The sequence below is a fragment of the Colossoma macropomum genome, unplaced genomic scaffold (genome assembly GCF_904425465.1).
Source record: "Colossoma macropomum unplaced genomic scaffold, Colossoma_macropomum, whole genome shotgun sequence".
Classification (NCBI taxonomy): domain Eukaryota; kingdom Metazoa; phylum Chordata; class Actinopteri; order Characiformes; family Serrasalmidae; genus Colossoma; species Colossoma macropomum.
This window is the reverse complement of record NW_023494786.1, coordinates 27,846,585-27,863,476: the sequence shown is the minus strand read 5'-3', so window position 1 is coordinate 27,863,476 and position 16,892 is coordinate 27,846,585. Positions and strand designations below refer to the sequence as shown.

At 43.0% G+C, this 16,892-nt stretch overlaps 1 protein-coding gene across 1 annotated transcript; it reads right to left on the bottom strand.

The window, feature by feature from the left end:
- Positions 1-500: 500 nt before the first annotated feature.
- On the bottom strand, positions 501-1,463 carry LOC118826534 (olfactory receptor 10G4-like). The gene has a single exon (XM_036597526.1). The coding sequence runs from the start codon at positions 1,461-1,463 to the stop codon at positions 501-503; it is 963 nt and encodes a 320-aa protein (XP_036453419.1).
- Positions 1,464-16,892: the final 15,429 nt, after the last annotated feature.

Here is a 16,892-nt window from a genome sequence, read left to right as displayed (position 1 = left end):
GCTTATTCTATATTTTATGTTTTTCCAATTTGTTTAGCCCAGAAAATGCATAGAAACTGTTCAGCAAAATCTGCAGAGAAATGCCACATTTAAGTTTGTTCCCTGTAGCTGTTGTGTTGACTTAATAAAACTTCAGCAAGACATATAATTTGACTTGGGGTTTTCAAACCTTTGCATATGTCTGCATATTTTACTATGCAGTGTCTTGCTGCTACTCTTCATAAGCCTCTGTTGTAGCAACACCACCAAATACTGTCTTCCAAGTTACAGAAATGAATGTTCAAATTTTGAGGAAATTTTGTGCAACATTAAAATGACAAATTGCCTATTTATTGTATTTTTTAAACAAAAAGACATAGAGAAGATACTTCTGATGAGCAAGGCACACCTGAAAATAAACAAACAAAAAAACTACTTTGTTAAACATCAATCAAGGAGGCCAATGAACAATTTTTCATTTCTGTGACTTATTAATTCTGTTCCACAAAACTTAAAAGGCTTTAAATGTATTGCTTTCTTTTTTCAGCAAATATAGCTTTTGAAATCAATTTAAATAATTTCTTTCGGATCTCCTTGGTCCTGAAACAATATATGAAAGGATTTATTAGAGAGGGTCCCAGAATTGAGCCAACTATCAGCCCATTTCGTTCCTCCATTGTTAAAACTACACCAATCCTGGTCAGCACTGTTCGTATGAATGTGGGTGCATAGAAGCAGATTACGACTATCAAGTGACTAAAGCAGGTATTAAATGCTTTTTTCTTGTCACTCTTTGAAGTCATTCTCGCAACAACAATAACAATCTTTATATAGGACAGGCAGATGAAACTGAACATTCCAAAAATGAGAACCGACGTTAAAATTGATAACATATTAAAATATGGTTCAGGATCAACACAAGTTGCCCTGATAACAGATGCATAGTCACAAAACATGTACTTCACAGTTGAGTAACAGACTTGAAGAGGGACAACAGTAGCAGGAAGCACTGCCATAATTGCAGAACCTGCCAACCACAGTACAATAGAGATCAGAACACAACGCACATTTGTCAGAATAGAATGGTACCGTAAAGGAGTGCTTATAGCAATAAAACGGTCAAATGCCATGACCGAAATAGCAAACGCTTCCATCAAACTACAGAAATAGAATAGAAACATTTGAACAATGCAGGGTGCATAAGATATGGAATTATGTCTAACTACAAGGACACCTATCATGGTTGGGCATGCACTGGTACAGAAGACTATGTCTACAAGTGCTAAATTACAGATAAACAGATACATTTGCTGGTGCAAACGTTTATCCATAACAATGAAGCATATATTAGCAGTGTTAGTAATCATAACAAGAATGTACAGTATCAGCATTACAACACCAACAACCAGTGGACTTTGCACTGTGTCAAATCCTTTGAAGACAAATTCAGTGATGGCTTGTCTGGAAATGTTTTGAAACGACATGGTGTGTTATTCTCAATGTAGCAATTTAGTCCTCTAACCCTAAGATCCAAATCTATATTTTCTAGACATCAAAGCATTGCAATGTGATGTACAGTAAAAAAGCAAATATTTAACAAGTATCCATAAAGCGTTAGAAATCCTCATCACTGCAGATTTGTTTCTGCAATTATAAATTCACAGTTGGATTTTCTGATGATGGCATCAACACCTGTGGTAGATCTCAGTGTAAAACACAGGTAAAAACTGTTGAATAGAGGGGTTCAGCCTCCATTTATATAGAAAACCATACTAAGTATGAAGAGGCTCACTGGTGAATCAGAAAACGTAAGCAGGTTGGGGAGAGTTTGGAAGGGTTTGGGAGGGGCTTAAACGCACTTCAACAATTCATTGGGAATAAACATAACATTTGAGTTTTGTTCTTTTTTATGTGTACTGATTTTACATTTATAGGTTTATTTGGAGCTGTCTGAAAGAAAACAAAGAAAAATTCTTTGGGGGAAAAAAGAGATTATGATTCCCAGGGAGGAGATGGGGTGGCAGTGGGGACTGCAAACACTTCAGCACAGGAAAAAACAGAAAGTGAGGATGTGAATTTATTGGGTTTTAGATTGCAAGAAGGAAGGTTTTGGCCATGTTCATCCCCCCAACTCCGTTATAACATAATTAATTTATGTAAACCATAGATACTGTAAAAGTTAATCATAGTCAGCTCGACTGACAGTATAAAAAGAACATAACTGCTATTTGAATTGCTATATAGCTGTCACGCATCGGGAAGATTCGGACTTCATTTCCCAGCAAGCATGTGGAGATCACATGTCAAAACAACTTCCCTCGGACTCGGAAACCGAAACAGACTCCATTGCCCGCAATCCTTCAGGAGATCACATGACATCAGACAATAGCACACGCACCTATCAGCGTTCCCGATCGCCTGAATACTAATGTTGTGCACCTGTGTATCTTGTCATATGACCGTATTAGTTCAGTATATAAGCCCGGGCTTTAGATGTAGACATTGCGAGGTATTGTTTATTCCAAGAACTTACCGAGCGTTATATTTCTGATTGTCTTTGCCTGTTATGACCTGTGCTTTGTTTCCCTGACCTTGTTTTTTTGCCTAACCCCTTGGTACTTCTGCCTGCTGTTTGTGGATCTGTGTTTTTGACGTTTTGGCTTGCTCTTTGACCACGATTTTTGCTTTATCCCTTTGATCTTGACTGCCTGGTATTATTATCACAATTGTGATCTGGTTGGCTTTTTTGGATTTGACCCACGCCTGTTTTCTGACCACGGCTTTGCCTGACGATAATAAAACAACTGTTGCTCCTTTTATCCGCGAGCGTCTGAATTCTGTTGAATCGTCACAGAATACCTCGCCCAACATGCAGACGGCGGACCCGGAAGCCTTTCAAAAGGCTCTTACTGAACAAGGGCAACTTCTTGGACGACACCAGCAGGTCCTGTCAGGAGTGACTCAGTCCCTGGAGTCCATCGCTCACCAACAGGCAGAACAGCAGGCTCAGTTGGCCCAACTGGTCGCCAGTGTGCGAGGATTAACGGGCCAATTATAGAGTATGAGTCTCACTGAAGATTGCTTTCATAGTCTCTAGATTAGCTGCGAAAGCTTTAGAATGGGCTACCGCTAGCTGGACTCAGATACACCGTCTCACTTATGAACTTTTTATCAAGGACTTTAAGATGGTGTTTGATCATCCATACGAGGGTAAGGTTAGCGGGGAATTATTAATGAAGCTCCGTCAGGGGAATCGCTCTGTGGTGGACTATTCATTAGAATTTCGAACCCTAGCTGCGAGCAGCGGCTGGAATGAGGCAGCCCTTCTCGTTATGTTCCGCCAAGGACTGAATGCCGAAATATTAAGTGAACTAGCGAGTAAAGATGATGATTTAACGCTAGATCAGTTAATAACTCTAGCCATTAAATTAGACCATCTGATACATCACCGTAACACAGCCAAGGCTGGAAGAAACCCGCGAAGATCACTACCTCGTGTAAAGTTCGGTCAGGAGCTCAGTGAGAGTCCCGAACCTATGCAGTGTGACTCCTCCCGTTTATCGCGAGAAGAAAGGCAGCGCCGTTTGGAAAATCATCTATGTTTGTATTGTGGAAAGGCTGGACACCAAGTTCGTGAATGCCGCGCCCGACCACAAAAAAGCACAGCGCCGACCCCTGGACAGCACGTGGAGTTCACTCCACGTGCTAATGTGGTGAGTGTGCCCACAAAGGGGTTGGTGTCTAAATCTGTAATGTTGCCAGTGATTATCTACTGTCATCCAAACTCTCTTATCGTTTCAGCCTTGATCGATTCCGGTGCGGAGGGGAACTTCATCCATGCCAGACTGGTGGAAGAACTACAAGTTCCCGTGAAGACCCTTCAAACCAAGCTTAAAGTGGCTGCTTTGGACGGAGGACCAGTAGGAGTTGGCACCATCTGCCAAGTCACGAGTCCATTAGAACTAGAAACAAGTGCCCTACACAAAGAAGCTCTGTCCTTCCTCGTACTGGAAAATTCAGAATTTGAGTTAATCCTAGGACTCCCTTGGTTGGAAAAACATAATCCCATTATCTCCTGGTCCGAACACACTATCACTAGATGGTCTGAATATTGCCTTCAGTCATGCCTGAGTACTCCTTCCTTATCCCTATGTTCTACCTCGGTGGAAAGTCCAAACGCTGAGTCCGTTTTTGAAATCATCCCTGAATACCTTGATTTGAAAGAAGTGTTCAACAAACAGAACGCCACCAAACTGCCGCCTCATAGACCCTATGATTGCGCTATAGAGCTCATAGAAAACCCTGTTTTCCCCAAAGCCAGGATTTATCCTCTGACCCAAGATGAGCAGAAGGCTCTCAACGTCTACATCCAAGAAGCCCTCAGTCAAGGATTCATTAGACCATCCACATCCCCCATAGCCTCCAGTTTTTTTTTTATAAAGAAAAAAGATGGCGGCCTCCGTCCTTGCATTGATTATAGAGCCCTCAATCAAATTTCCAAGGTCTATCCATATCCTCTTCCATTGGTGCCGGTCGCCTTGGAACAACTTCAGGGGGCCAAGTATTTCACCAAGTTAGACTTACGTAGCGCATATAATCTTATTAGGGTGAAGGAGGGTGATGAGTGGAAGACTGCCTTTTTGACCACCAGGGGGCACTACGAATATCAGGTAATGCCATTTGGGCTCTCTATCGCCCCCTCTGTATTTCAAGCATTTATTAATGATGTTCTCAGAGACATGTTAGGACACTATGTCATCGCATACCTGGACGATATCCTTGTCTATTCACCCAACTTAGAGTTACATGTACAACACGTTCGATCGGTTCTACGTAGACTCTTGCAGAATAATCTGTTTTTAAAAGGGGAAAAATGTGAGTTCCATTTACAGTCCGTGTCGTTCCTAGGGTACATCATTAGTCAGCAAGGCGTCACTATGGACGATCACAAAGTGGATGCCGTGGTTCAGTGGCCAACCCCCAAGTCTGTCAAAGATGTGCAGCGATTTCTGGGTTTTGCTAACTTTTATCGTAGGTTTATTCGTAATTTTAGTAGTATCGCTGCCCCTCTCACATCTTTGTTAAAGGGAAACCCCAAGAGAATCACATGGAATGCACAAACAGAGAAAGCCTTCCAGCGACTCAAAGAGGCGTTCACCTCCGCTCCTATTCTTAAACACCCTGACCCTGCCCAACCATTTGTGGTAGAGGTGGATGCCTCGGAAACCGGCGTGGGCGCAGTTTTATCCCAACGGACTGGCTCTCCTCAGAAACTACACCCCATCGCTTTTTACTCACATAAGTTATCCCCCGCTGAGAAAAATTACGGGATAGGGGATCGAGAGTTGCTGGCAGTCAAGCTGGCCCTGGAGGAATGGAGACATTGGCTGGAGGGAGCCAATCACCCTTTTTCAGTAATCACGGACCATAAGAACTTGGAATATCTCCGTAATGCGAAAAGGCTAAATCCTCGTCAAGCCAGGTGGTCTCTGTTCTTTGCTAGGTTTCGGTTTAGCATCACATATCGACCTGGCTCTCGCAACATTAAGGCAGATGCCTTGTCCCGCCTTCATCAGGGGGAAAAGACCACACCAGGCCCGGAGAACCCAGAACGCATTCTGCCCCCTGAAGTCACCATATCTTCTATTCGATGGGAGATAGATGAGGCAATAGAAAGAACCAATTGCGGTCTAGACTTACCCAGCCAATGCCCCCCAGATAAGTTGTATGTACCAGAAGCTTTCCGCACACAGCTTATTACATGGGCTCATTCATCTTTGACGTCAGGACATCCAGGGGAAACCCGCACACACAAACTCCTAGCACAACGCTATTGGTGGGAATCCATGACCAGAGACATACACACATTGGTCTCTTCCTGCTCCATTTGTTCTCAGTGCAAGACACCCAAGACGTTACCTGCAGGAAAGCTAATGCCACTACCCGTACCTCACAGACCGTGGTCCCACCTCGCTGTAGACTTTGTAACTGACCTGCCAGAATCACAAGGGTTTACCACCATTCTTACTGTGGTGGACCGATTCTCCAGAGGGGTACGGTTCGTACCTTTCCCAGCTATTCCCAGTGCCTTTCAGACAGCTTTAACCTTGTTTCAACAGGTTTTTCGTAATTTTGGAATTCCTGAAGACATAGTTTCTGACAGGGGGCCTCAGTTCACCTCTCAGGTATGGGCAGCATTCTTCGAACAGATTGGGGTGTCAATTAGTCTCACTTCAGGGTATCACCCACAAGCTAATGGACAGTGTGAGAGGGTGAATCAAGAACTGGGAAAGTTTTTACGATTGTTCTGTCATGACAATCCCTCTGACTGGGCTAGATATTTGGTATGGGCAGAAATGGCCCAAAACTCTTTAACCAGTTCTGTCACGGGGATGACCCCTTTTCAGTGCTTCCTAGGCTACCAGCCACCCTTAGCTCCATGGACTGGTGCGCAGACGGACGTTCCGGCAGTAGATGAATGGATGAAACGAAGTGAGCAGGTATGGGAGGACACCCATCAACGCATAGAAAACGCACTTCAGAGAAACAAGGAACAAGCCGACCATCATCGAGGACCGACACCGCTATACCAGCCAGGGGATCGAGTGTGGCTGTCCACGAAGGATTTCCGTAACCCAGAGGGAAGTAGTAAAAAACTGCAGCCCAAGTACATTGGGCCTTTCAAGATAGTTAAACGCATTAATGAGGTGACATATAGATTAGACTTACCCCCTCGCTTTCGAGTCTCCAGATCCTTTCATGTATCTCTTCTTAAACCTGTTGTTACAGGGCCCTTGGACGAGGCCATGCCAGACGTCGCACCACCCCTGCCAGAGGTGATAGATGGGGCTCCGGTATACGCGGTCCGTAGGTTGCTGGACTCCAGGAGACGTAGCGGGCAGCTGCAGTATCTGGTGGATTGGGAGGGGTATGGCCCAGAGGAACAATGCTGGGTGTCTGCTAAAGACATACTGGATCCGGCTCTGGTTGCTGACTTTCACAGCCGACACCCACAGAGGCCGGCTCCTCGCCCCAGAGGTCGCCCGCGTAAGCAGCTGTCCTGCTCTCGTCCTACCTGTCTACGAACCTCTCAGGGAGAGGATCCGTTGGTCCAGCACCTCGGCGGTGCGATTCACGCCCCTGTTCGGAGATCTGGTGGTGCACGTGGTGGTCGTCCTGGTCGGCCTCGCTCCGAGGCCCACCCGGACTCTTTGGGGGAGGGTACTGTCACGCATCGGGAAGATTCGGACTTCATTTCCCAGCAAGCATGTGGAGATCACATGTCAAAACAACTTCCCTCGGACTCGGAAACCGAAACAGACTCCATTGCCCGCAATCCTTCAGGAGATCACATGACATCAGACAATAGCACACGCACCTATCAGCGTTCCCGATCGCCTGAATACTAATGTTGTGCACCTGTGTATCTTGTCATATGACCGTATTAGTTCAGTATATAAGCCCGGGCTTTAGATGTAGACATTGCGAGGTATTGTTTATTCCAAGAACTTACCGAGCGTTATATTTCTGATTGTCTTTGCCTGTTATGACCTGTGCTTTGTTTCCCTGACCTTGTTTTTTTGCCTAACCCCTTGGTACTTCTGCCTGCTGTTTGTGGATCTGTGTTTTTGACGTTTTGGCTTGCTCTTTGACCACGATTTTTGCTTTATCCCTTTGATCTTGACTGCCTGGTATTATTATCACAATTGTGATCTGGTTGGCTTTTTTGGATTTGACCCACGCCTGTTTTCTGACCACGGCTTTGCCTGACGATAATAAAACAACTGTTGCTCCTTTTATCCGCGAGCGTCTGAATTCTGTTGAATCGTCACAATAGCAGACAACATATTATGAAATTCCACCCCTTAAAATTTCATTCATAATCATATACTTACTTTAACTTTTACTTACTTACTTTTCATTTAAGGCCTAACCTAACACAAAAATTTAAATTACACAAACTCTGTGCATACCACTGGGCTTAACTATGTATGAAATACATATGAAAAATAAAAGTTTGCTCATCTCACCACCAACGTGCAAGACATTGACCGCTTTTTCAGCAGACAGAACGTGAGTAAAGCTCCTGGACCAGACACAGTCTCTCCATCCGCTCTAAAGCACTACCATGACCAACTTGTGCCGATTTTTACCGATGTGGTCAACAAATCACTGGAACTCTCCCACATGCAGTTTCCCTGACCTCTGTAGTCAGGAAGGTCTTTAAACACTTGGTCCTAGCACACCTGAAGGCCATCACAAATCACAAAGGTTTGTTCATCATCATCATCACTTTTATTTATATAGCCTTTCCCATGCTCAAGGACGCTTAACAATCAGAGAACATCAACACATTAAACAACAACACATTAAACAAAAGGACAATATATGAAGAAGTTGAGGTGTGTCTACTGGAGGACTAGTGAGTGGGGGAAGAGGCACTGTAGCCAACTTCAGTTTTCTTAAGGAATAGCTGGAGAAGGAAAACACCAACTGCAGAACCAGGAATGTCAAAATCAGAGGATCTGCTTCATGCCACTGCTGCCTGGAGAAAGAGTTCTGGTCTGACTTTTGTTGGCAGGCCAAAGAGAAGCTTGGGTATCCAGGCTTCTGGCCATATAGACTGTGTATATTTTTTGCCTAAAGGTCCGAGGAAGGTGTACCAGGACTGTTTTCCACCTGTATGCTGCCCGATAGATGGTTAATTGGTGGGGGGGCTTGCAGAGATGCAGATGAGTTGGTGGCAGATCAGAGGGTGGGCCAAGATGGAAACTCAGGAGGTCCAGAACTGGAGTAGTGGCTAGTAAATATTCCCACTGTGAATATGTACCTAGGGTCCCCCAAAGACCAGGCTAGCGATGGGGAGGAGGGCCCTATGCTGGGATCTTGTCAGTCCTAGCAGGCCAATTTCAGTGTTACTGTTGCTAGGTATCAGGAGCATAGGTTGGGACAGCCACTGTTTATTAAAAATAGTTTGTCAATGTATTTCCAAGGCCATGCAGTGGCATTGTGGAAACATGCCTGTTTTACTATGAAGTGTCACGTGAGGGACTGAAGATCACAGGCATTCAGTTTTAGTTTTTTGCCTTGCCTTGTACACGCAGAGATTTCTACAGAATCCCTGAATCTGTACATAATATGCATTGTAGAGGGTTTAATATCTAAAATCCTCACAATTGCTTGTAGATGAATGTTATTTTTTAAACTGTTGAAATTTTTGCCAAATATTTGACAAAGTGATGTGGTGATGCAGTGATATCCAGCACAGAAACATGCCTGTTTTATTATATAGTGCTGTGTGAGGGATCCAAGGTCATGCACATTCAGTTTAAGTTTTTGGCCTTGCCTTTTACATGCAGTGATTTCTCTTGATTCCCTGAATTTTACATTATACACACAGTAGAGGGTGAAATGACATGATTAGTTGGTTTTTGAAGTGGAAAAAAGTTAAGACATCCTCTATAGAGAACACGCTTGTGCACATTTTATTGCACAATTACTGTTTATTTACTGAATTTAAAATATTGAGGGAAAATACAGCATAAAATGTGAATTGTAGAAAAATCATGACATTTTATATTTCATGTTTTTCCAATTTGTTTAATTCGGTAAATGAATAGAAACTGTTCACTAAAATTTGCAGAGAAATGCTATATTTAAGTTTGTTCCCTCTACCTGGTGTATTAACTTATTAAATCAGCAAAACATGTAATTTGACTGGGGCTTTTCAAACCTTTACAATTTTTTTAACTTTGCAATGTCTTGCTGCCACTATTCATAGGCCTCTGCTGTAGCAACACCACCAAATTCTGTCTTCCAAGTTATAGAAATAAACGATTAATGTTTGAGGAAAATGTGTGTAATATTAAAATGACAAATTGCCAATGTATTGCATTTTTGAAGCAAAATGACAAAGAGAAGAAAAAACCTACTTTGTTAAACATGAGTCAAGGAAGTTTATTAACATTTTTTCTTTATTTTATGACACATTAATTCTAATATTAAAATATGGTTCAGGATCAATACAAGTTGCCCTGATAACAGATACATAGTCACAAAACATGTACTTCACAGCTGAGTAACATATTTGTAGAGGGACAACAGTAGCAGGCAGCATAGCTGCAATCGCAAGAGCAGCCACCCACAGTGCAATAGAGATCAGGACACAACGTACATTTGGTGCAAACGTTTATTTATAACAATGAAGTATATATTTACAGTGTTAGCAATCATAACAAGAACGTACACTATCAGCAGCACAACACCAACAACCAGTGCACTGTGTCAAATCCTTCGAAGACAAATTCAGTGATGGCTTGTCTGGAAATGTTTGGAACATGCTGTGTTATTCTCAATGTAGCAATTTAGTCATTTGGCACCAAAACAATCTACTCTGTATTACCTAGATGTCAGTGCATCTTATTGTAATGTACAATGGATAGGAATGATGAGACATGTGTTCATAGAGTGTTTGAAATCCTTGAAGCATCACTGCAGAGCTACTCTGTTCTGAAATGTATGATTGTGGTGATCAATATTAGGCATCAACAAATGAGGTGGACTTCATGCTTAATGTAAATCTCTATGTATTGACAAAAGTCATCTGGAAAAAGATGTTGGGCCTCTATTTATATTGGTTAGAAGGCCAGTACGAATAAATTCATTAGTAAATAAGATGACCCTTTTCCCTGCCTCCCTTTGTGTTTATATACAGACACACACAGACACACTTATATATATTAAATTAATTTTAGCCATTATTACTAATTTATTTATGCCTACTTTTAAAAAATTTGGAAATCAAAATCTATTAAAAATCTTATTTCTGGGAATACTTCATTTCCCAGAACCCCCTGGGAGATCATTTGACTTTAGCACCTCCGCAATTCACCAATCACCGTTCTCCATCACCTGACTACTAATCTGTTTCACCTGCTCTGTTTGCCATGTGACTAGCCTTAGTTGAAATACCAAACAGAAAATGCTACTATTTTGTCTTTTTGTGAACTTGACTGTTTCTGGATATTCTGACTTTGCCATTTTGCCATTTTACCAACTATGAGTATTGTCAAACCCTTTACAAGTAAAGTCTCTTTCTTTCCTTACCACGAGGGTCTGTCACGTTTCAGAATACTTGCCAACCAATGCAGACGGCAGACCATGAGGCTTTAACGCAGGCCGTTGCTACCCAAGGCCATTTGCTCAGACAACACCAACGGGTTTTAGCGGGCGTTACTCACTCTCTTGAAGCTCTGATGGAACATCAAACAGAGCAACAACTAGTTTACTTGGTTGCCAGCGTGAAAGAGCTGATGTCCCAACAAACTCTATATATGTATGCGAGGAGTGATAGTGTTGCTAAGTTTTCAATGCCTGTTGATGCATCTAGTTCTGTTTTTTCAGTCGTAAGCAAACAGTTTTTGAAGGATTTTCTTATGGTTTTTGATCACCCTCATGATGGTAAAGTCAGTGGGGAACTTCTGGCAGCTGGTAGTGGATGGAACAAACCAGCTTTATTGGCTTCAACAATCAGAGATTTCAGAGAATCAAGGCGGTCCTCCGATGTAACAAGCAGAAAAATTACCGCCACCTTTGTGCTACTCCCACCAATTAGACTAGAGACCGGGTTTGGCTGTCAATTTGGGACTTTGGGGCTGGGACGGGTTACTGTCACTCATCCCGCTGGCTCAACTTACCCAAGAACTCCATTTCCCAGAACCCCCTGAGAGATCACATGACTATATAACCTCTGCAATCCACCAATCACTAATCTCCATCGCCTAAATATTGATCTGCTCTCTTTGTCATGTGACTAGTCTTAGTTTAGTTTGTAAACCCGAGCTTTAGACTAGATATTTTGTGATGTCTTGCTTCTCCTGGTAGAGCTACTGAGCGTGTCCCATTTGTTATTTTGTCTTATTGTGAACTTGACCATTTTTCTGGACTTCCTGACTTTGCCTTTTTGTCTTGTCCCTTTTGGATTTTGGTTGCCTGATCATGTCTTTATGTTTGTTCTTTTCTGAATTTAGTTGTTTTTTTTTTATTTGACCTATGCCTGTTTACTGACTAGGACTATTGTCAAACCCTTTGTAAGTAAAGCCTCATGTTTTCAAGCATCTGGCTGGTTCTGTCACATTACACACAGGGGTGGTTCCACACCTCCAAAAGTGGTGGGGCAAAACATTATTCAAAAAAATTGGCCTGGCTGAGTAAAGAAATGCAATAAGGCCACTAAACAAAATTGCCTCCTGAGTATTTTAATGGTGGCAATGAACAGAGCTGCACAAACTTCAGTTACTGATAAACTGATACTGATAAATGTTGGATGTAGTAAGAATTTCCACTGCAGTGCTCAGTACTTAAGTAGATTTTCAACCTGCCTCTTTTGTATTTGTACTCAAGCTGTTTTAGGGGAAAGTACTTTTACTTTTACTTCTGAAGTTATTTTATGAAAGTATCAGTACTTTTACTTCAGTATTGATTTAGCCTTCTCTACTCACCTCTGAACATTATCATGAGCAGGGACAGTATGTTTGTTTTGATGCTGCTTCAGTATGTGCAGCCTCATATAGTAATATTCGTTAGCTAACATCTCTGAAGAACATTAGGCTGTTTTCAGACCAACTTTGTTTTCTGAACACTGCATCACAGTTTTTTTTTTTTTTTTTTTAATGCGATATTATATCTCTTTTCTTTTGGTTTTGAGGGTGGACTGTATGGGCTAAAGTGGACTAAACTACACATGTGGGTGTTTGTTTATTGATCAGAGGTTTTGCAGGGATGCAAGTGCTCTGTTCCTCCTGTTCACATTCACCACCATGAAAACAGAAAAACAGAAAATAAAGATGCCAGTCATCTTTGTGTATACCAATAGAAATGTAACCAATTAGGTAACTGATGCTTGGCACAATACAAGCTATTGTAAAGAGTGAAATGTTAAAGCAGCAGATTGTACAGACAGTACAGCAAAAATGTGCACTGGAAAAAGCATGCTCTGGTGTTAAATTCCCTCATGAATTAGCTTGGTTCAGTTGTTTGATGGTGCCTAAAAACGGATCGAGTGTTTGCATGTCAAAACCGAAATAAAGAAAAGGTTTGACAAGTCTGCATCAACCAGAGCAGGTCTGTAAGGACCTCCCAGCTGAAATGGAGATTGTGAATAGCTCTGAGTTTTACTCTATATGTTCATGTTGGTCAGCGCTCCCTGAGGTTTAGGGAAAGCAGAGGTTTTTTATGTGTGCTTGCTTAACTCAAAAGAATTGTTTTATTCAGTATTACAGGATTTTGTTAAATAATGAATAATATACTGGAATTATCCATTTCTAAACATTTTTGGTCCAAAGATTTACCTTGAGTTTTGATCACTGCTTTTGAAACATTAAGCATACTGGATACTGATTTTATCTGCCAAAAAGCTACTAGATTTCACAGTAATTTAGGGGACTGTTACTTTTTTACATGGAGGATGATGACCTGTCAGTTGGACTGTCCAGGCCAGCTGCACTAAAGATAAACAAAACTAGAGTGCAGCGCAGCCACATCCATTAATATGATCCTGTTTACTCCTGTTTACTTCATACACCTTAAGGATCAGAATTATATCTGGATAAGACCAAGCCCCAGAAAAAAGCAAGTGTAAACACATTCAAGACACATGTAAACAGACACAATTCTGATCACTCAGATCACTTCAGGAGGTGGCCTGAAGCAGCGTTTGAGCTACATGTAGTGTAAACGCATTCGTTACTCCAGGTAACATTGATCAACAAAAACCCCACCAAGTACACTGGAAACTCTCCCCCATGGAGTAAATCACTGGGCATGTGATCTGTGCCTATGAGGAAGACAACCATGGATGCACATGTTTGGAGACCAAAAGAAACGGAATGCCTAAAAGCATTATGGACAGTGCCAAACTAACTTCAGATGGAGAGATTGAATCTATAAGCTCCTTAAACTCCAATTCCCAGAAGTCTTTGGGCTGATTAGGGCCAATATGGTACACCTGTGGGGTCCTTTACTTAAGGCCATGGCAAAAAGCACCCCTTTGTCACACCTTTGTACTGAGTGTAGTTGAAGAAAAGAAAGAAAAGAAAAGAAAAGAGAAATGGCCCCAAAACTACAGAAAAAAGAAAAAGAGGGCTAAAAAGAATGAATTGTCCCCAAACTACGGAAAAGACAAAAACTGGTGTTGGTGTTCCATTGGTTGAGACAGCACAACCCTCGCATTGATTGGTACACACAATCTGTATATGCACGGGACCCCTGGTGTAACGGTCATTGCTTGGCTGATCCTGGCCCCCTTTGAAGGGCACCATGCTGGCATCCCGCCATGTTGGACATTTCAGGGGTCCCCAGAGCCTACTGGGACCTCCAGGAGGTCTTCAGTAAATAAAAGGCCCAAGTCCTGCCACCCCACAGGGAATTTGATTGTGCCACCAACCTGCTCTCCAGCACCACACACCCCCCGCAGTTGGTTGTTTGTGCTCTCACCCCCTGAACGTGCTGCTATGGATGAATAAAGTTGAGAAGGTTTGGAACTGGGTTTCATTTGCGCATCCTCCTCTCCAACAGGAGCAGGCTTCTTCTTTGTCAGAAAGAAGGATGGAGACCTCCACTCTTGCATGGATTACCGCAGTCTAAACGCCATCATGGTAAAAGACCGCCACCCACTACGCCTCATGTCATTGGTGTTTGAGGCACTGCAGCAAGCAGCCATATTCATTAAGCAGTGCTTACAACCTCATCTGCATTAGGAAAGGGGAAAAATGGAAGACAGCATTCATCACCCCCACTGGGCATTATGAGTACTGGATAATGCTCTTTGGGCTTATGAACACCCCGGCGGTCTTCCAGCGCTTCATTAATGAAGTCCTGAGAGAGGCCCTGGATCATTATGCATATGTCTACCTCGATGGCATTTCATTTACAGCTGGTCCCTCAAGGAACATGTCAGGCATGTCAGGTGGGTCCTTCAACTATTGCTGGAGAACCTCCTATACGTTAAGCTGGAGAAGCTGATGTTCCATGTCTCTACGGTATCCTTTTTGGGCTTTGTGGTGTTCAAGAGCACCCTCCGCATGGACCCTGCCAAGATCAGAGCCGTGGTGGACTGGCCCGGTCCTACTTCCCTCCGGTTGGTTCAACGTTTCCTGGGGTTCGCCAACTTCTTCCGGCGCTTTGTGTGAAACTTCAGTTCCATGGCAGCTCCCCTCACTGCCCTTACCCGGAAGACCCCAGGACCTTTTCTTTGGGCCATCAAAGCCCAAAATGCTATCAAGGTGATCAAGGCGCTATTAACATCCCCCCGGTTCTCCAGCTGCCCGACCCAAAGGAAGCATTTGTCGTCAATGTAGATGCCTTGGATGGTGGCGTGGGAGAGGTAAAATCCCAACGCCTGGGTCTGGCCAAGAAGCTCCACCCGTGTGTGTTCTTCTCACACCGTCTTACCCCAGCTGAATGCAAATATGATGTTCGAGACAGGGAGCTTCTAGCTGTAAAGCTCGCCCTGGAGGAATGGAGACACTGGCTTGAGGGGTCTAAACATCCTTTTGTGGTCTGGACTGACCACAAGAACCTGGCCTATATCCAATAGGCGAAGCATCTTAACCTTCGCCAAGACCGATGGGTGCTGTTCTTTAGCCGCTTTGATTTGCTGCTGTCTTATAGGCTAGGGTCCAAGAACACCAAGCCAGATGTCCTGTCCAGACAGTGAGCGCCTCCAGGGCCTGACCCCTCCCCGGAACCCATCATTCCCGCTCCTCAGATCCTGGCCCCGCTCCGTTGGGAGCTGGAGACCGCCATCAGGGAGGCCCTGCGGCAGGAGCCCGATCCCGGAGGATCCCCAAAAGCTCTACGTGCCTGCAGCTATGCAGCAACAGGTCTTGCTATGGGGACATGTCTCCCCATTTTCAAGTCACCCAGGGGTGACTAGTGCACCCAGGTCACAACCCCAAGAGCTCCTTCACCCTCTGCCCATACTTGCACATCCATGGTGTCATGTCTTCCTGGACTTTGTCACAGGCCTACCCCCCTCCAAGGGCAATACAATCATCCTGGTCCTCATTGACTGCTTCTCCAAGGCATGCAAGTTTGTGGCACTGCCCAAACTTTTGTCTGCCAAGGAGACAGCAAAACGTCTATTACAGCACGTGATCAGGATTCACGGGATGTCTAGTGATCTGGTGTCTGACTGGGGACCTGAGTTAGACATTTTTGGAAGGCCTTCTGCCAGCTCATGGGAGCCTGCATGAGCCTCTCCTCCAACTTCCACACAAAGTCCAATGGCCATATTGAAAGTTATTTACTTTGCATTCTGAATCAACCATATGTTCGTTAAAATCTTTGTCACTGGTGTTCACACCTGACCCTCCAGAACCAGAGTTCCTCCCTCTGGTTTAAGCCCACCAAAGAACTTTTAATATTTTAAAAAATGAAATAACAATAAGTAGTTTGTATGTGATTATCAATAAGTATATAACCAGAATGCTGTGCTTTTAAACCATCACAAAGAGTTTTTGCATATTTTTTAATGTAATAGCTCAAACAGTCAAGACTGCTATTGATCATGTCTTCTGACTTTAGCCGTTTTTGACATGAACATTATATATCTAAATATTGAGCAACACATTTAAATAGGCAAATCATTTACTTATTAATATTTTGTAAATACTTTTAACATTGACCTTATTTGTCCCAGATAATTCTGGAAAACATTTATCTTCAACACTTTTTTAAGCAAAGTTTTTTATGGTGACTCTGAAGGGTGTTCAGGATAGTTCAGGATAAACACAAACAGCAACATCTCAGTCTAAATAATTATTTTGGTTGAAAACGATAACTGCTTTCGAGATGAGACTGCCCAGTATTTTTAATTTTATTTATTTTTTTTTTATTCAGTAGTTTTTGTATAC